The sequence below is a fragment of the Myotis nattereri genome (assembly GCF_964212035.1).
Source record: "Myotis nattereri genome assembly, chromosome: 1".
In the NCBI taxonomy this organism is placed as follows: Eukaryota; Metazoa; Chordata; class Mammalia; order Chiroptera; family Vespertilionidae; genus Myotis; species Myotis nattereri.
In genome coordinates, this window is record NC_138075.1 from 126,062,867 (window position 1) to 126,084,005 (window position 21,139).

Consider the following 21,139-nt stretch of genomic DNA (forward strand, 5'->3'; position numbering starts at 1 on the left):
AGAGACAATTTCTGGAGGCTTTGTGTCTTTGCCTGATCCAATTAGTTAGAAACAGCCTTTAACACTGTCCTGCACTACAGATTGAGAGGTGTAGAGGATCTACCGAAAACATAGTCACAAACCCAAACAATCAAAATGAGGAAACAAAGAAACAACCCTCAAATGAAAGAACTGGAGAATTCCCCAGAAGAAGAGATAAATGAAGGAGAGATAAGAAATTTCTCTGAAACAGAGTTCAGAGTAATGATGTTAAAAATGCTCAACAGTATGAAAAAAGATATAGTAACTATGAAAAAAGAACAGTCTGAGATAAAGAATGACATAACACAAATAAAGAATTGGAAGGAATACACAGCAGATTAGGGGAAGCTGAAGATCGAATCAGTGAATCAGAAGACAGAGTTGAAAATAACACTCAATAAGAAAACCAGAAAGAAAAAAATAATTAAAAAACAGGAGGGCAGTTTAAGGGAACTGTGGGACAATGTGAAACGTAACAATATTAGAATAGTAGATGTGCCAGAAGAGGCAGAAAGGGAGAAAGGAATAGAGAAAGTGTTTGAAGAAATAATGGTAGAAAACTTCCCTAACCTGGTAAAGGGAAAAGTCACACAATTTCAGGAGGCGTAGAGAACCCCAACAAGAAGAACCCAAACAGACCCATACGTAAACACATCCTAATTAAAATGCCAAAAATTAAAGACAAAGAGAGAATCTTAAAGGCAGCAAGAGAAAAGAAAACTGTTACCTGCAAAGGAGTTCCCATAAGGCTGACACCTGATTTCTCATCAGAAACGCGCCCTGACTGGTTTGGCTCAGTGGATAGAGCGTCAGCCTGCGGACTGAAAGGTCCCAGGTTCGATTTCGGTCAAGGGCATGTACCTTGGTTGCTGGCACATCCCCAGTGGGGGATGTGCAGGAGGCAGCTGATCGATGTTTCTCTCTCATCGATGTTTGACTCTCTATCTCTCTCCCTTCCTCTCTGTAAGAAATCAATAAAATATATTTAAAAAAAAGAAAAGAAAAAGAAACTCTAAAGGCCAGAAGGGAATGGTATGAAGTACTCAAGGTAATGGAAAGGATCTGAGACCAAGATTACTATATCCAGCAAGGCTATCATTCAAAATAGACAGTCAAATAAAGAGCTTCCCAGACAAAAAAAGGCTAAAGGAGTTCATCACCACCATGCCAGCATTAGAAGAAATGCTAAAGGGATTGCTGAGAAAAAGAAACATAGAGAGAAACCTAGCCATACAGAATTAAAATGGCTATAAATAAGCACCTCTCAATAATAGCCCTAAATGTAAATGGATTAAATGCTCCAATCAAAAGGTGTAGGGTAGCTGAATGGATACAAAAACATGACCCAACTATACGCTGTCTACCAGAAACCCACCTCAAAACAAAAGACACAGACACAGGATGAAAGTGAAGGGCCGGAAAAAATTTTTCCATGCAAATGGAAAAGAAAAAAAAGCTGGAGTAGCAATACTAATATCTGACAAAACAGACATTAAAAGCATCATGCTAAGCAAAGTAAGCAAGTAGGAGAAAGATAAATATCATATGATCTCACTCATTTGTGGAATATAAACTGATGAACAAAAATAGAGCCAGAGGGGGAAAAATATTCTAGAATACAACAGACGTAATCCTGTTATTTGCAGATATTTAATATTTCCTACAACTTCTGTGCTATCATACTATGTTAGTAGTTTTGGCAATATTATCATACTTAAAATTCTTTTATTCTTGAAATATTAATGTTCATTGCATGTAATATTATTATATGTAAGACCATTTTTCTTGAATAACGTGTTTATTGCATGTAACATTATCGTATTTAAAATTGTTTTTCTTGAAGATATTAATGTTTACTGCATGTAACATTATATTTAAGATCGTTTTTCTTAAAAGATTAAGGTTTATTGCATGTAACATTATTATATTTAAAATCGTTTTTCTTGAAATAAAAAAAAAACAACCTGAAAAAAATCAATGGAAATAATATCCTCGGGTGAGGATTATCAATAACAAAATAAAGAACTTTGTGGAGGCCTAACAATTACCTATCTAAAATCTTTCAAAATGCTGTGGATCAAAATGGATATAAAATAACAACTTGCATTACTGATTTTAGACTTTTAAGGCCACTAATATAGTGGAATTGTTACTATTAAGGGCAGATAGGAAAAAAAAGAAAGTAATATGGACTAAGTAAATGAATCTTTAAAGACTGGAAGTAAATACGTACTATTTCAAATAAGTATACACTGTACAATGTAAACAGAGAAACTTACATACCATGGTCACATTACTATCCAACTGTTGTGATTTCCAGTGACTTCTATGTCTGTTCACACTCTATAGGAAGAAGAGTTAGACAGTGAGCTTCAGAGAAGGATGATTAAAAATAAATCAATTGCTGTACAACATTCTAATAATCCTAAAACTTCAAAAATATGTTTCAAACTATACTATGTCTAATGATTATAATAATTTGGTTATTGATTCATAAATACTCTTTTCTTTATAGTTCAGAATAAAAAATCTTATTTTTTGAACTAAAGTCTAAACACAGAAATAAATGAGAGATGTAATTTGATTAAATAATTAAAGTACACCTACCTGTCGAATAGTTGAAAATTGTGCCACTTGTTGCTGTTGCCACTGAAGTGTGGGGGAATAGCCTTGAGGAGCCGGTTGGCATCCTGAAAGCTAGAGATCAGTTTGTAATTGTTAGAATCAATGCTAGTGTTGTAACTAGCATCTCAGGCCTCTGAGAAGTAAAATCAACATGAACATTGAATAATACAGTAAATGATTAAGACTATATAAAAAAAAAAAAGTACTTTTTGCTGATGCCAAAAAAGTAGATAGGCATTTCACTTTACTATTTATGTCTAAGTTTCAAGTGTTAGGAGCCCTGGCCCATGTGGCTCAGTTGGTTGAGTTTCATCCCATGAAACAAAAGATTGCTGGTTTGATTCCTGGTCAGGGCACATGCCCAATTTGTGGGTTCTATCCCCGGTTAGGGTATATGCAACCGATCAGTGTTTCTCTCTCTCCCTCTCCCTCTAAAATAAATAAAAACATTTATTTTTAAAAAATAAAATGTTAGGAAAAGATCCTTATTTAGTCACTTTAATAAAAGCAATCTGGAATGTTTATAGTTGTAATATCTAAGAAATCTACATGATATGAGCACTAAAGATATAATCTAGTCCTACCTTTCTAGAATAACAGAAGTCTGAAACAAAAAGATATGTCCCAAATAAACAATTTCAGTATAGGCAGAACATACTCAAATAATTTAAGACATTTTATCCTGAAAGGTCCACTTCTATTTCCTAAAACAATACGTAATTCACAATTGATCGCACATTGCCTTGAAATAAAACTTAGTGCAGCCCTAGCCGTTTTGGCTGTGGATAGAGCCAAACTAAAACTTCAAAAATATGTTTCAAGCCTGTGGACTGAAGGGTCCTGGGTTCAATTCTGGTCAAGGGCACATGCCCAGGTTGCAGGCTCAATCCCCAGTAAGGGGTGTGCAGGAGGCAGGCAATCAATGAGTCTCTCTCATCATTGATGTTTCTCTCTCTCTCTCCCTCTCCCTTCCTCTCTGAAATCAATAAAAATATCTTTTTTTTAAAAAAAGCCTTAGTGCAGTCACTTTTTAAAGCCAGGTGTATAAGGCATTATCTTCCATCAACTGAAAAAATACTTATATGAAACACTGAGTGTCTGAATTAAAATGTGCTAATTACAAACATCAGATAAAGGAATTACTTAGAACATAAAAGGAAGAGGATTTATCACTATTTAAAACTGCTACTCTCCTTTGACTTTAAATTAAATTCACATTCTCAAGAGAGACCTTCTGTGACTATCTAAAGTAGTTCTCCCTGTTATTAACTGGTCATTATGTATGTTCATTTTCTTCATGCAGCAGTCACAATATATAATTATTTAATTTGTTCATTTACCATCTGTCTTACTCAGAAGAGTGCAAACTCTATAAGGTATAGGGGCCTTTTCTGTCTCATCCTGTTTATTTCCAGTGCCGGGCACACCTTGCTGATTAGTAAAAAATGTGCTGGATAAATGAATGAAAATGTTCAGTGTACAAGTAGCTACAAAAAGGTTAAGATATATGGGTTTCTTTTCTTAAACCAAAAACAAAAACACACCCAGTCAAAATCTGAACATAATTTGCAGCAAACTACACTAAAATTAAATAGTACAATAAAAATTATGAAGATAACTAGACAAGTTTACTTAAGAATAAAGATTATGCCCTGCCCGCGTGGCTCAGTGGTTGAGTGTATGAACCAGGAGGTCACAGTTGATTCCCCGACAGGGCACGTGCCCCAGTGCAGGCTTGATCCCCAATAGGGGGCATGCAGGAGGCAGCCCATCAATGATTCTCTCTCATCACTGATGTTTCTTTCTCTCCCCCTTCCTCTCTGAGTGCAATTTAAAATGTGTATTTTTACAGAGAGGAAGGGAGAGGGATAGAGAGTTAGAAACATCAATGAGAGAGAAACATCGATCAGCTGCCTCCTGCACACTCCCCACTGGGTATGTGCCCGCAACCAAGGTACATGCCCTTGACCGGAATCGAACGTGGGGCCCTTGGGTCTGCAGGCCGATGCTCTATCTATCCACTGAGCCAAACCGGTTAGGGCTAAAATGTGTATTTTTTATTTTATTTATTTATTTATTTATTTATTTATTTATTTATTTAATATATTCTATTGATTTTTTACAAAGAGGAAGGGAGAGAGATAGAGTCAGAAACATCGATGAGAGAGAAACATCGATCAGCCGCCTCCTGCACATCCCCCACTGGGGATGTGCCCGCAACCCAGGTACATGCCCTTGACCGGAATTGAACCTGGGACCTTTCAGTCCGCAGGCCGACGCTCTAGCCACTGAGCCAAACCGGTTTCGGCAAAAATGTGTATTTTTTTAAAAGAAGAAAGGTTTGCCCGGCTGGCATAGTTTTGAGCATCTACCTAGGAATGCAGGAGGCAGCCAATCAATGATTCTCTCTCATCATGGATGTTTCTATCTCTCTCTCCCTCTCCTTTCCTCTCTCAAATCAATAAAAATATGTTTAAAACAATACAAAAATAAAAAGAATAAAGGTTAGCATAAAGAACCCATTTAAAGACTTATTTAGGATTGGATCATGTCCCCTAAGTATGAAGAGGAAATTTCTGCAAATACCAGGGTTACTGTGAGCTTCTTGTGGCAGTAAATGACAATGTCCTTTTGGAGGAAAAAATACAAGCAAATGCCTAACTTATCAGGGAGTAGTTGTCAAATACTACATACTTCTTAACTGATAGATACTGCTGGATACCATAGGAACAACCTTGGACTTTTAATTTGTAGGGGGTAAAAAACTCACAGAAACATTCACACTTTGTTTCCTTTTCAACTTCTTTGGGTCAATCCGAGCTACCACAACGTCTGGACATTGAGCGGCTTCGATCCTACAAGTAGGTAATAAATGCAAGAAATGTGATTACATGGGCTTTGTTCATGTGGAATCAAAACAAGCTACCAATTTCTATACAGTTCACTATGAAATTAGAAAAACAGTTCAGAACTACAACTGAGGCACTGCCCAACATGTTTCTTACATTATCTTGCCATGGGTATTCAAGTTTAATTATAAGGGAGTTCATGGAAACTCGCCCACGTAAAGGTGTAATCAAGCGATCGGGACCCGACCGGAGCTGAGACTGGACGAACCAAGGCGGGGCTTCATCACACTGCGGGCTGGACGGGGCGTGCGGCGCCCGCCGGGGAACAGGAAGGACGCCCGCCCTCCCGCACAGGCCACATCACTCACTGGACCCGCCTCAAGTATTCCTGAGGCGTCCTCGGGGGGATGGAGGGGTCGAAACCTTCTGTCAAGTCGCAGGGCTCCACTGGCAACAGCCGCGGCATCAACTCTTCCACTGCAGACTCCGCGGGTACCCACGCCATGGCTGACAGTCCGGCCAACCCCGCGTCTGGGTCACGGCGCAGGCGCACGAGGAGGCGCCTTTGGCGCGGAGTTGAGCCCGCGGCCGGCTTGCGGGGCGTGGTTGCGCCTGCGCAAACCTGCCGCCTGGTCTCAGGCTCCTTGGTGCCGGGAAGACTGCGAGTTGAGCTCCTTGCAGGAGCGGTTCTGAATGTTTCTGCGTGTGCACTCTTACACCCTCTGTCCTCTCTCCTAAGGTTCGGGTAGAAACTGAAGACTGATAACTTTTATGCACCGCTGGTAGTGAGGGGTCCTAAAATGTTTTTTAAATCAATGAGCAATATGACTGTAATTATCCTTTATTGACCTCTAAATTCTTAAACCCTCTGGTACACAGGTCACATATATTTCCTCATTCAATTTTTACAATCTTTTGAAGTAGCTGGTGTTATCCCGGTTTAGTATAAGGGAGAAAATCGACCTGAAGAGGGGTTAAGTACTACCAACTGTGACTTTCTCCCAAAGGGGAAGAAAAGCCAATTCCAACCCAGATTTGTCTGAAGACAAATGGACAAAAATTTAATTTTTGTAGGAATCTCTTGTGCTTGGCTACTTCAAAGGTCATTTTATATTTATCTGAAGTGAATATTACTCCGAGAATAACCATTAGTTTTTTCTTTTTTTCAAAAAGAACTCTTCTTAAATATAAGTAGTGCAAAGGATAAAACTAATGCTAACACCTAGGAGTCATCATTATTAATCTTAGAGCCAATCTTGTGAGGTGAGTACAATTATCTCCATTTTACAAGTGAGCAAACAAGACAGAAATGATTGAGGTAACATTGGCTGGGTCACAAATTGCAAGAAAAAAATTAAAGTATTAAATCTCAATTTTTCTAAACAAGCTCTGTGTGAATACAATTGACTTTTATTTGTAAGGTTTACTAGCGGCCCAGTGCACAAAAATTTGTGCACTCGGGGAGGAGAGGGGATCCCTCAGCCCAGCCTGTGCCCTCTCGCAGTCTGGGACCCCTCGGAAGATAACGACCTGCTGGCTTAGGCCTGCTCCGGGTGGCAGAGGGCAGGCCCAATCCCTAGGTGCAGCCCCTGGTCGGGCTCAGAGCAGGGCCGATTGGGGAGTTGGGGCGCTGCCCCTGTCATGCACAGAGCAGGGCGGATCAGGAGGTTGCGATGCCACCCCTAGTCACGCTCAGGGTAGGGCCGATTGGGGGGTTGGGGCACTGCCCCCTGTCACACTCAAGGCAGGGTCAATAGGGAGATTGCAGTGCCACCCTGTCAGGCACAGAGCAGGGCTGATCAGGGGGTTGGGGCGCTGCCCCCTATCACGCACAGAGCAGGGCCCATCAGGGGGATTGGGGCTCCGTACCCTGTCACACACAGAGCAGGGCCGATCAGTGGGTTGAGGAGCTCCCGCCTGTCACGCACAGAGCAGGGCTGATCAGGGGGTTGGGGAGCTCATCCCTGTCATGCACAGAGCAGGGCCAATCAGGGGGTTGAGGAACTCCCCCCTGTCACTCACAGAGCAGGGCTGATAGGGGAATTGGGGCACTGCCCCCTGTCACACACAGAGCAGGGCAGATCAGGGGGTTGGGTGCCGCCACTGTCACACTCAGGGCAGGGCCGATGGGGGGGGGGGGGGCGGGTTGGGGCTCTGCACCCTGTCACACACAGAGCCGCAGGGCGATCAGGGGGTTGGGGAGCTCCCCCCTGTCACACACAGAGCAGGGCCGATAAGGGGGTTGGGGCGCTGCACCCTGTCACACACAGAGTCGCAGGGTGATCAGGGGGTTGGGAAGCTCCCCCCTGTCACGCACAGAGCAGGGCTGATCAGGGGGTTGAGGAGCTCCCCCCTGTCACTAACAGAGCAGGGCTGATAGGGAGGTTGTGGCCCCGCCCCCTGTCACACACAGAGCCACAAGGCGATCGGGGGTTTGGGCGCTGCCCCCTGTCACACTGATCCCGGTGCCGGGAGGCCTCGTGGCTCCGCTGATCCCAGTGCTGGGAGGCATATTACCCTTTTACTATATAGGACAGAAGCCTGGTGCACGGATGGGGGCCGGCTGGTTTGCCCTGAAGGGTGTCCTGGATCAGGGTGGGGGTCCCGCTTGGGTGCCTGGCCAGCCTGGGTGAGGGGATGATGGCTGTTTGCATCTGGTCACACCCCCTTCAGGGTGGGGGTCCTGCTTGGGTGCCTGGCCAGCCTGGGTGAGGGGCTGAGGGCCATTTTCAGGCTGGCGGGTGACTGAAGCTCCCAACCTGTCCTTTTTTCCTTTTTTTTTTATTCTGGGCCAGCTTTAGCTCTGAGGCTCGGCTCCAGCTATGAGACCTCCACTGCTGAAAGCAGGTTTCTGGCCTTTGTTTACCTTCTGTATTTGAAACAATGTTGCGGTCCTGCTGGCTGAAGCCTGGGGTTTTGTTTAGCTTCTATATTTGTTACAGTGTTGCTTAGAGTGCAGCTGAGAGGCTGGCAAGGCAGGCGTGGAAGCTTGGCTTCCTCCATCACTGAAGCAAGCAAGCCTCCCTGTTCGCATCAGCTGCCTGGCTGCAGGCCGCCATCTTGGCTGGCAGTTAATTTGCATATCGCCCTGATTAGCCAATGGGAAGGGTAGCGGATGTACGGCTAATTACCATGTTTTTCTTTTATTAGATAGGATATTTATGTTTGAGGCGTTTGTTTTTTTTTAAACAAAAAGCACTGTCTTTAGCAATCGATTTAGAAACTAGAATGTAACTTACTCAATTGAAGACCAAATGAGGACAGTCCTTAGGTTAAAAACTCATGTTTGCCCTAGCTGTTTTGGCTCAGTGGATAGAACGTTGGCCTACTGACTGAAGAGTCCCAGGTTCGATTCCAGCCAAGGGCACATGCCTGGGTTGTGGGTTCAATCCCCCATAGGGGACCTGCTGGAGGCAGCCAACCAATGATTTTCATCATTGATGTTTCTCTCTCTCCCCTTCTCCCTTTCTCTCTGAAATCAATAAAGAAATATATTTAAAAAAAATAAAAACTCCATGTATAAGAACATGGCAAAACTACACATGGATAAAGGAAAAATAGAGAAGAATAACAGAATGAACAAAGACTGATCTGGGAAATAATATTTTCCAAAAGAAGAGGTGTGTAATAAAGTACACTAATGACTTTGAAATGCTTTGTTTTAAAACCACAATGGGGTTTTTTGGGTTTTTTTACTGATTTATTTTTATTTTTATTTTTTTTTAAATATATTTTATTGATTTTTTACAGAGAAGAAGGGAGAGGGACAGAGAGTTAGAAACATCGATGAGAGAGATCGATCAGCTGCCTCCTGCACAACCCCCACTGGGGATGTGCCCGCAATCAAGGTACATGCCCTTGACCGGAATCGAACCTGGGACCCTTGAGTCCGCAGGCCGAAGCTCTATCCACTGAGCCAAACCGGTTCGGCTTTTTTTAAGAGAGAAAGAAGAGAGGGGAGGATAGAGAGAGAGAGAGAGAGAGAGAGAGAGAGAGAGGGAGAGAAAGATAGATTTGTTGTTCCACTTTTGCATTCATTGGTTGCTTCTTCTATGTTTTCTGACCTGGGATTGAATCTAACCTTTGACGGATCAGGATGATGCTCTAACCAATGGAGCTACCCAGCCAGGGCTGAAATTCTAAAAATTTATTAAATATAAAGGCATAAATTCATTCAGAAGAAAGAAAAGTATATAAAAAATGTATGTCTTGCTTTCTGCTACTTCAAAACTAATCTAATGTAAGAGAATTAGTGATGAATTTTGGAACAAATTTTAATATGGTAATAAATTGGAAATTATATTAAATATTTTTGATAATTTCAGTAAGATATGGAACATCTGAGAAGAAGCTATATGTGGTTGATGAAGTTATTCTGAGAAAGAAAAGCTTAATTGTTGGAAAGTTAAACTTCTAAAACTAGAATAACTATTTAAATCAACCTCTCCCTGAGAGGAACTATTCCTAAATTTCTGAACTATTTCTGGTGCCCTATTTTCAAAGATTCCAGTTACTTCTCAGTTTAAAATGGAATTCTTTTTATTTCAATGTTTCTTACATTAGTGTTTGGCTATAGTATTTATATTAGGTTTGGGCGAACAGAACACTCAGCAGCTGTTTATTGATGATGGTGGCATCTGTTAAGTCATCCTTGCAGAGCTAAATGCAAAATTTGTCCTCGTGTTTTATATTCCCTTAAGCAGTTTAGTTATTCTCATACATTAATGTGTATAAGAATTAGCTAAGCCCTAGCCGGTTTGACTCAGCGGATAGAGTGTTGGCCTGCGGACCAAAGAGCCCCAGATTTGATTCCAGTCAAGGGCCTGTACCTTGGTTGCAGGCCCTGGTCAAGGGGTACAGGAGGCAGCCAATCAGTATGTTTCTCTCACATTGATGTTTCTCTCTATCTTTCCTTCTCTCTTCCACTCTCCCTGGGGTTAGGATTAACAAAAAACAAAACAAAAAAATAATTATTTGAAAGAGAGGTGTTATTCTGTTGATTGGATATGGTGGGGCCCTGAAATTGACATTTTAAGAAACATCCAAAAGAGAAACAAAGCTTAGCCCATTCATTTTGTCCTTTCCCTCCCTATTCTTTAAGATCTACTATACTAGAATTTCTCCTGTCTAATTATACTTTCTCAGTTCTTTTTTCCTTGGCCACAATCTAAAATTTCATTTGCCTCTTTTTGCCATTAAACTTTAATTAACCCAGTTATCCAATTGATATGTATCAGTTTTCAATTATGTGCCAGGCACTGTGGTAGGCATTGGGAGTTACAGTGGTGAGTTTCTTCTCTCATGGTGCTTACAGTGTAGTGGGCAGGGAGCTGTTTATCAAACAGTGATACAAGTGAATTCTAAAAGATAACTGAGATAAGTACTATTAAGGAAAGTTTTTTTTTTTAATTTCAAGAAAAAAGATCTTAAATATAACAATGTTACATGCAATAAACATTAATACCTCAAGAAAAACTATTTTAAATATGATAATGTTACATGCAATAAACACCAATTATTCAAGAAAAATGATCTTGTCCTAACTGGTTTGGTTCAGTGGATAGAGTGTCGGCCTGCGGACTGAAGGGTCCCAGGTTCGATTCCAGTCAAGGGCATATACCTTGGTTGCAGGCACATCCCCAGTGGGGAGTGTGCAGGAGGCAGCTGATTGGTGTTTCTCTCTCATCGATGTTTCTAACTCTCTGTCCCTCTCCCTTCTTCTCTGTAAAAAATCAATAAAATATATTTTTTAAAAAAATCGTGCCGGGCCAACACAGCCAAGGGTTTGATGAGCCTGAGGAGGAACAGTGAAGGATTAAAGAAAAGATAGACAAAGAGAATAAGCTGGGTCTAGGTCAGGGGTGGGCAAACTTTTTGACTCGAGGGCCACAATGGGTTCTTAAACTGGACCGGAGGGCCGGAACAAAAGCATGGATGGAGTGTTTGTGTGAACTAATATAAATTCAAAGTAAACATCATTACATAAAAGGGCATGGCTGGTCTAGGTGGATCTCCTGTGCCTGGCTAAGGCCACAGAGAGAGATCCAGACAGCAAGCTGAGCCTTTATTTTATAGCCAGAGGTAAACAAGATAATGGTCACCATAGTTACAATGTTCTTGTGAGTTTCACTTGTTTTGGCGGCACTTGCTGCACCTCCCGCAGCCCAATGCTAAGAGGACTGTACCCTCTAAGCTGGGACTTGTTTGTGGCTTTGCCAACAGGTTAGTCCGAGACTTAACTCTATAGCCGCTCCCTACAAAAAATGATCTTACATATAATAATATTACATGCAACAAACATGAATATTTCAAGAATAAAAGGATTTTGCCCTAGCTGGTTTTGCTCAGTGGATAGAGTCTCTGCTGAATGACTGAAGGGTCCCGGGTTTGATTCCAGTCAAGGGCACATGCCTGGGTTGCCTGCTGGAGCCCCAGTAAGGGGCATGCATGAGGCAGCCAATCAATGATTCTCTCTCATCATTGATGTTTCTATCTCTCTTTCTCCCTCTCACTTCCTCTCTGAAATCAATAAAAAAAGAATAAAAGGATTTTAAGTATAATTATATTACAAAACTGTACTAACATAGTATGATAGCACAAAAGTTGTAGGAAATATTAAAAATCTGCAAATAGTCCTAGCCGGTTTGGCTCAGTGGATAGAGCGTCTGCCTGTGGTCTGAAGGGTCCCAGGTTCGATTCCAGTGAAGGGCACATGCCCAGGTTGTGGGCTCAACCCCCAGTAGGGGGCATACAGGAGGCAGCCAATCAATGATTCTCTCTCATCATTGCTGTTTCTCTCTCTCACTCCTGTTGTGCCCAGATTTCAAGGTTCCCAAAAAGCCCATCGGGGAGCCAGTGAGTCCGATGCAAAAGCAAAGAGTCCTTCATTTCAAATCTAGGTTTGGCTCCCCTGCCCCCCCTTACTGGCACAGCAGCAGGTGGCAGAGAGAGAGTGAGGCCTGATGGGATTGTGGGTTTTATAGTAAGGGCAGGGGAGGGGACTGTGGGCCCCGCGGATTGGCCAGGCGCGAGTCGGGTCTTGTTACACAGGATGTGGTCATCTCTCTGGAGCGCGCGTCCCTTGATTATAGCACATGGCGGCCGCCCCAAAAATGGAGGACCCAGGGCAAGATGGAGGGCACAGTCCTAGCCCCCCCCGGCGAGCTGAGCCCGGGCTCCAGGGGCCAGTCCGGTTGCTGGGGGTCCAGCAGATCGACCAGTTCCAGCCCAGACAGGAAGTCCACGTCCTTCATCTCCTCGGGCGAGGGCACACGCCCCGCCCCGCCGCCGCTGCTGCCGCGTGGGTCCGGTCCGGGGGCGGCGGGCGGGTGGCAGTCTGCGCCGGGCTCTCGCCGTGGGCTGGGGAGTCAGTGCCCGAGGCCGCCAGCAGCGTGGTCAGGCCCCGTGACGACTCGCCCTTTCAACTCCCTCTCCCTTTCTCTCTGAAATCAATAAAAACATATTAAACAATAATAATTTTTAAAAATCTGCAAATAACAGGATTACTTCTATTATATTCTAGAATATTCCCCCCCCCCCGGCTCTATTTTTGTTCATCAGTTTATATTCCACAAATGAGTGAGGTCATATGATATTTATCTTTCTCCAACTTGCTTATTTCGCTTCGTATGATGCTTTTAAAGTCTGTTTTGTCAGATATTAGTATTGCTACTCCAGCTTTTTTTTCTTTTCCATTTGCATGGAAAAATTTTTTCCGGCCCTTCACTTTCATCCTGTGTCTGTGTCTTTTGTTTTGAGGTGGGTTTCTGGTAGACAGCATATAGTTGGGTCATGTTTTTGTATCCATTCAGCTACCCTACACCTTTTGGTTGGAGCATTTAATCCATTTACATTTAGGGCTATTATAGAGGGGTACTTATTTACAGCCATTTTAATTCTGTATGGCTAGAATTCTCTCTCTGTTTTTTCTTCTCAGCAATCACTTTAGCATTTCTTTTTTTAAAAATATATTTTATTGATTTTTTACAGAGAGGAAGGGAGAGAGATAGAGAGTTAGAAATATCGATGAGAGAGAAACATTGATCAGCTGCCTCCTGCACATCTCCCACTGGGGATATGCCCGCAACCCAGGTACATGCCCTTGACCGGAATCGAACCTGGGACCTTTCAGTCTGCAGGCCGACGCTCTATCCACTGAGCCAAACCGGTTATGGCCCTTTAGCATTTCTTGTAATGCTGGGTTGGTGGTGATGAATTCCTTTAGCCTTTTGTTTGTCTGGGAAGCTATTTGACCATCTATTTTGAATGATAGCCTTGCTAGATATAATAATCTTGGTCTCAGATCCTTGCTTTCCATTACCTTGAGTACTTCATACCATTCCCTTCTGGTCTGTAGAGTTTCTGATGAGAAATCAGGTGTTAGCCTATGGGAACTCCTTTGCAGGTAACAGTTTTCTTTTCTCTTGCTGCCTTTAAGATTCTCTCTTTGTCTTTAATTTTTGGCATTTTAATTAGGATGTGTCTGGGTATGGGTCTGTTTGGGTTCTTCTTGTTTAGGGTTCTCTGTGCCTCCTGAAATTGTGTGACTTTTCCCTTTACCAAGTTAGGGAAGTTTTCTACCATTATTTCTTCAAACACTTTCTCTATTCCTTTCTCCCTTTCTGCCTCTTCTGGCACACCTACTATTCTAATATTGTTATGTTTCACATTGTCCCACAGTTCCCTTAAGCTATCCTCCTGTTTTTCAATTGTTTTTTTCTCTTTGGTTCTCCAATTGAGTGATATCAACTCTTTCTTCTAATTGACTGATTCAATCCTCAGCTTCCCCTAATCTGCTGTGTATTCCTTCCAATGTGTTCTTTATTTGTGTTATGTCATTCTTTATCTCAGACTGTTCTTTTTTCATAGTTACTATATCTTTTTTCGTACTGTTGAGCATTTTTAACATCATTACTCTGAACTCTGTTTCAGAGAAATTTCTTATCTCTGCTTCATTTCTCTCTTCTTCTGGAGAATTTGCTAGTTCTTTCATTTGAGGGTTGTTTCTTTGTTTCCTTATTTTGGTTGTCTGTTTGGGATTGTGACTATGTTTTAGGTAGATCCTCTATCAGGAAAGTTTTGAGGGGATGGGGCAGGGAAGAACCTTGCAGCGTGGAAACAAATGAAGACCAAGGAGTAAGAATAAGCAAAGGGTATTTATTCAGAGTTTGCTAGAGGAAAGGAGTCAACCTCTACTACTTGTATTTTGGCAGAGATTCACAGCAGGAAGAGGAGTTGGAAAGCGTTATACTGGAAAAAAGAGAAGGCTTCAGGTATGCCCTAGTTGTAAGCTATAGGTGGGTTACTGTAGGGGAGGTAAAATTTCTTCTCTTCTATCCTCTTATGCTGTCTGTGTAGGCCTAAGTATCAAATGGACATAAGACAGATTAACAGAAGAAAAGCATACAAATTTTATTTTTACACAAGAGGCCTGGTACATGGTTTCATGCACTGGCAGGGTCCCTCGACCTGGCCTGCTCCCTCTCGCAATCCGGTACTGCTTGGGAGATGTTGGAGAGCCAGTTTGGGCCCGATCCCCACAGGCCAGGCTTAGGCACTGGTACACAAATCCGTTCACTGGGCCTCTAGTATGTATATAAGATCTTTGGTTAATGTCTTCCCGCCCTCCCCCCTCCTCCCTTCCCTCTGAGATTCATCAGTCTGTTCCATGTTCCATGCCTGTGCATTGAGCGTCTGCCCCCTGGTGGTCAGTGTGTGTGATAGCTACCAGTTGAATGGTTGCTTAGGCGTTTATATATATATAGATAGATGTACATGGGAGCCTTTACAAGAAAAATTAAGAGCCAAAGAAGTGAGGGCCCAAAGCTTATATACTGGGTTGGACAAAGAATAGTAAATTGTGAAAATGTAAAAAGACAGAGGGGTTTGGGCTAGTGCAGTTAATTGTGGAAAAGTGACTAGGAAGATAAAGCTTCGTTTAATAAGGTTTGTTTGTGCATATTTATCTTGGCCTTGAGTCCCCATTTCTGGTGGTAAGAATGTCTTCCTTCCTCCTGGCATAGGGAGGTGCACCTTTCAGATGGGAGTTTTATCTCCTGCTCTGAGAAAGAAAAAGGAAGATCAGAGTGCTTTTCTTGCATCTGCCATTTTCCAAATGCCTTTAACTCAAAATAATTAATATGAAAAGTGGCAATTTGGGGGTGGCATGCTCTGAAACCCTGTTCTACTTAGAAGTGTGACATCCTATCATATTGGTTAGGGGTGCATATTTAGTTTTCTTTAGTTGGTCCTAAATTGTAAGCATGGAAAAAATTAGTAAAACTGTTATTTTGGGACAATTATTATAGGGATAGGGATTATTGTTTGGCTTCTTTAATTGTTGCTAGTGCTAGCAATCGAACTTCCTACAAGTTTGACTTATAGAAGGCTCCCCAGGCTAGTCAAAATAGAATAATAGGTTGGTTCCCTGGGATGGTTGCTGCAGATTGTGGATCAGAGTTCTATTGGTTTTAAATATTCACCTGAGGATATGTTTTTATTGATATTAGAGAGAGAGGAAGGGGGAGAGAGAGAGAAACATTATCGACTGCCTCCTGTATGCATCCTGACCGGGAATTGAGCCTACAACCTAAGTATGTGCCCTGACTGGGAATCAAACCTGAAACCTTTGGATGTGCGGGAAGACAATCCAACCAACTGAGGTACCTGGCTAGCGCCAGAGTCCTTTTTTTATCTTTATGGTCAGGCCATTGTCCATTTGTATATCCAGTCTCAGCAGGTAGAAGAAAGCGTTCATTCAAGGCCTTATTGTTTAAGGAAGTAGGTCATGTTGGAAAAATTGGATAAAGGTCAGTATGTTGATGTATAGACAGTAGAGGATGAATGGTTCTGAACAGGGTTATGAGAAATGTAGCTGTGTTAGTTAATACAGGCTGGAGCAAAAGTAGGTTTACAGTTGTTTCTACGGAAAATAATACAATAATGAATAAATAGTAATACAAGAGTAAACTCTGTTTCTCATACAACTGTAATCCTACAACTGTAATCCTACAAATGTAATCTCATACAACTGTAATCCTTTTGCCCCACCTGGTATTTATGGAGCATTCTCTTACCACCAGAACACTCCTGTAGTCACGTGAGGACGGAAACTTGGGAGATGTCTCACTAAGAGGGTATTAGAAATAACATTTATTATAGAATTTGGGCTTTATACTATGATTTGGGGAGAGTATAAATAGGGATAATTTTGATGAATAAGGTTCCTCATTAAAAACCCATGTGTGATTTTTCAGATCTGACCACAAGCAATTACTAAGGCTTCACTTGGCAGGCTTCACAAGGAAAAACTGCCCTCTCCACACTAGACTTGGTGCACCCAGCCGATGGGTGGCAGTCTCTGAAGGAACTTGCAGTCAAGGACGCAGGTCCCTCTTGCCCCCTTCTCGCTCTCCCTCTCTATTTGGAGGTCTCCTAATTCAGAAATGTTCCCACTCTGACTTAGCACCCAGTACTTTTCCACTCCAACCCCCCAACGCAACCCCCAATTACATAAATCTGCAGGAGCCTTTTGTATTGTTTTTAAATTTTATTTTAAAAAACAACAAAAACCAAGTAAAACAATTCTACTCCAATCTCCTTCATGGAGACCTCCAGACCCCCATGTGTGTGCCGGTCCACTGACCATCCACCGACATGCCATTCCATGGGTGTAATGGAACAGCGGGAGTCAGTGCTTTCCCCACATTTGGACTCTTGCTTATGCAGTTGCAATTAGTGATTACAGTGGTTCTCAACTTTCTGGCCCTTTAAATACAGTTCCTCATGTTGTGACCCAACCATAAAATTATTTTCGTTGCTACTTCATAACTGTAATGTTGCTACTGTTATGAATTGTAATGTAAATATCTGATATGCAGGATGGTCTTAAGCGACCCCGTGAAAGGGTCGTTCAACCGCTAAAGGGGTCTCGACCCACAGGTTGAGAACCCCTGGATTAGAGGCATCACTGTTATCTCCCAATTTTGGCTTGTTGTTGCTTTAATTGCCTATTTTAACACCTGACAGCCCAGGACACTCTCCAGCTCTTCTGAGCACTTGACAAATTCTATGATTAGTTATTATCATTTTTATGTAGCGGTATAAGGAAAAAGGGAAGTTAATGGTACCGTGGGGCCTTGACTTACGAGTGTCCCGACTAACGAGTTTTTCGAGATATGAGCCGTCTCTCGGCCGATTTTTTGCTTTGAGTTGCGAGCTAAAATTCGGGTTATGAGCCAGCTTCAGATACCCCACTGCTAGTTGGTGCAGCAAACGTCACAGTGAACGCCACAACATCAGCGCAGCATCACGGGTCTCACTCGTTCACTTTAAGCAGTTGTGCTCGCATTTGTGCTTGCAGTTACTTTGCAAAACTTCGTTTTTTCAACCATGGATCTGAAGAAAGTAAGTGCGAAGGACAGTGCTGAGAAGAAGAAGCGGATGATGTGCGTTGAATTAAAGAAAGAAATTATCGAAAAACATGACCAAGGTGTGCGTGTAATCGACTTGGCGAAGCAGTACGAGTGTAGCACTTCTACAATCTGCACCATACTGAAGCAGAAGGAGTCGATACAGGCTACAACCCCAGCCAAGGGCGTTAAAATAATTTCTAAACAGCAGACATCTATCCATGAAAATATAGAGAAGCTGCTAATGGTGTGGTTAACAGAGAAGCAGCTCACAGGAGATACCGTGACGAAGGCTATAATCTGCGAGAAGGCACGAGCTATTTACACTGATTTGCTGCAGCAGACCCCAGGCACTTCAATGAACGAGGCATCGGGTGAGCTGTTTAAAGCCAGTCGGGGCTGGTTTGAAAATTTTAAAAAGAGGACCGGCATTCACTCCATTGTCAGACATGGTGAGGCAGCGAGCACGGATATAAAGGAAGGTGACATCAACGAGCTCATCGAGGAGCACTCCGAGGAACTGACAATGGAGGAGCTAAAGGAGCTACAGACGCAGCAGCACACGGAGGTTTTGCAGGAAATAGATGACACAGAGGAGGAGGAAGAGGAGATAAGTGAGATAAAGGAAATGTTAGGAATGTGGGAGAAACTTACAGACTTTATTCAAAAGAAACACCCAGAAAAAATTGCAACTGGGAGTGCGATGGAGCTATTTAATGACACTTGCCTAACTCATTTCAGAAATATTCTGAAAGGGAGGATGGAACAGATCTCATTGGGCAAGTTTTTATCGAAAACTCCTGTAGATGAAAGTGATGAAAGCGTGGCAAAAGGGGCAAAAATCAGCAAATAAGATTCAGTTATTCAGTTATTCAGTTCAGCCTGTCTCCTCCAACTCCATCAGCATCTTTAAGTCGTTTGATCTCCAAGGTAAATGCTGTACATTAAACTTAATAAAACAAGTTTATTGCACTACATTCTATTGTTCAGTATTGTGTTTTTATGCAATATTCATTATTTTTAAATACATTTTTCTTATTTAAAAACATTTAACAAAACAATTGCGGTGTTTTTTGGGTGTCCGGAACGGATTAATGGCATTTCAATTCATTGTAATGGTGAAAATTGATTTGACATACGAGTAATTTGAGTTACAAGCTCTGTCACGGGACGAATTAAACTCGTAAGTCAAGGCCCCACTGTATTAATTGGTAAAGAAGCAGCAGTAACTCAGATTAACTAGGTTAGGGAAGTATTTAGTCATTTGTGGTTTGGACAATCTTTGTGATTTTGTCTGAGTTCAGACATGATTACAGAGGAGGGTTTTGTTTTTATCCTTCAGGGTTACTGAGTGGCCTCATCTGATGCTGGTGTGCTGTGGACTGATTTATATTCAACAGGAGAACAACGTGGCCTGACGGTGAGAGCCAGGGCAGCTCTTATCAACAGGTAGGCCCAGTTGATGGAGCCAGGTCAATTTCAGACTCTCAGAGGCTCCTTTTCTCTTTGTCAGGACTAAATGTTTTATATAGATTCTCTCATTTAATCATCACAATATATTGTTATCCTAATTGATAGGTACTATTGTTATCTTCATTCTCAGATGAAGAAACTGTGGCTCAGGAAAGGTTACATGCCATGCCAAGGTCACACAAGTAGGAAGTGGATGGGATTAAGATTCTGTCCTTGGAGGTCAGACTTATGAGCCATTGCTCTAAATCACTATGCTTCACAAGACACAGCTTAGTAAAAATAAGTACATAAGTCCCCACTTCACATCATTGATAGGTTCTTGGAATCTGACTTTCAGTAAAATGATGTATAATGAAACCAATTTTACCATAGGCAAAATTGATATAAATAGCCAAAACCGGTTTGGCTCAGTGGATGAGTGTCGGCCTGCAGACTGAAGGGTCCCAGGTTCGATTCCGGTCAAGGGTATGTGCCTGGATTGTGGGCACATCCCCAGTGGAAGATGTGCAGGAGGCAGCTGATTGATGTTTCTCTCTCATCGATGTTTCTAGCTCTCTATCTCACTCCTTTCCTCTCTGTAAAGAATCAATAAAATATATTTTTAAAAAATTGATATAAATAAGAGTTAAGTTCCCATGGCACAGTCACAAAAACATCACCAAACTTCTAAATAAAGACCTGAAACACTTCTTTTTTGTTTGTTTGTTATTTTGGTTAATTCTCACCTAAGGATATTATGCCATTGATTTTTTTTTTTTTGAGAGAGAGAGAGAGTGGAAAGGGAAAAAGGGGAGTGACAGAGAGAGAGAAACATCAGTGTGAGAGACACACAACACGTGGTTGCCTCCCGAATGGTCCCGACCAGGGCCAGGGATTGAGTGCCTGCAATTGAGTACATGCTCTGGACCAGAACTGAACACGGGACCCTACAGTTCACAGGCAGATGCTCTATCCACTGAGCCAAACCAGCTAGGACCTGAAAAGCTTCTAATATTAAACACTGAAATAAATATCAGCTAAATATACATTTAAAAAAGATGAATAAAAACAAGTAAGTCCCTGGCCAGTGTCGTTCAGTAGTTAGAGTGTCACAGGTTCCATTCTTGGTTAGGGGAACATACCTGGGTTGCAGGTTCTATCCCCTGGTGCACGCAGGAGGCAACCGATCAATGTGTCTCTCTCACACTGATGTTTCGCTTTCTACCTCTCCCTCCCTTCCACTTTCTCTAAAAATCAATGGAAAAAATAACCTCTGGTGAGGATTAACAAAACAACAACACAAAAAACAAGTAAAATAATTCTATTCCAACCCACTTATTCTAGTTCAGGGTTGGGTGGCAAGAGCCTGTTCTGGCAGCCCTGGTAAGGCAGGAATCCACCATGGACAGAACTCCCTTCCATTGCCTGGCCACTGACATGCACCCATGCTCACTCCCACTGGGACAACGTAGCCACGCCAGTTCACCTCGCAGGCACATCTTTGGGATGTGGGAGAAAACCAGAGTGCTTGGAGAAACCTATGTAGGCATGGGGAGAACGTGCAAACTCTACACAGACAGTGACCCTGGCCAGGAATCAGATTTTCCCCCCTCATCATGGTTATAATGAGACTAGAGGTCTGGTGCAGAAAATTTGTGCATGGGTAGGGCCCCTAAGCAGAGCTGGCAATCAGGGCCAATCTGTGAGGAGACTGGCAGGGCGATTGGGGTCCCCCACTGGCACCCGCCTTGGCCAGCCTGGTGCCTGCGGGTGGAAGCAGCT

At 42.4% G+C, this 21,139-nt stretch overlaps 1 protein-coding gene across 3 annotated transcripts in view; it reads right to left on the reverse strand.

Annotated features, from left to right (window-relative positions):
• Positions 1-6,061, reverse strand: part of GEMIN2 (gem nuclear organelle associated protein 2) — a 37,223-nt gene extending 31,162 nt beyond the window's left edge. The window contains exons 1-4 of one of the 3 annotated variants that reach the window (XR_013996256.1): positions 5,864-6,027; positions 5,417-5,501; positions 2,629-2,718; positions 2,305-2,364 (exon numbers count right to left, since the gene is read on the reverse strand). Coding sequence is in view for 2 of the 3 variants with exons in the window: in XM_081096350.1 (XP_080952476.1) it covers positions 2,305-2,364; positions 2,629-2,718; positions 5,417-5,501; positions 5,864-6,000 (372 nt within the window). In the remaining variant the exon portion in view is untranslated. Of the gene's footprint in view, positions 1-2,304; positions 2,365-2,628; positions 2,719-5,416; positions 5,502-5,863 lie in introns of all 3 variants that reach the window. The other 2 variants (XM_081096350.1, XM_081096349.1) reach the window with 2 other exon arrangements.
• Between the last annotated feature and the right edge of the window lie 15,078 nt (positions 6,062-21,139).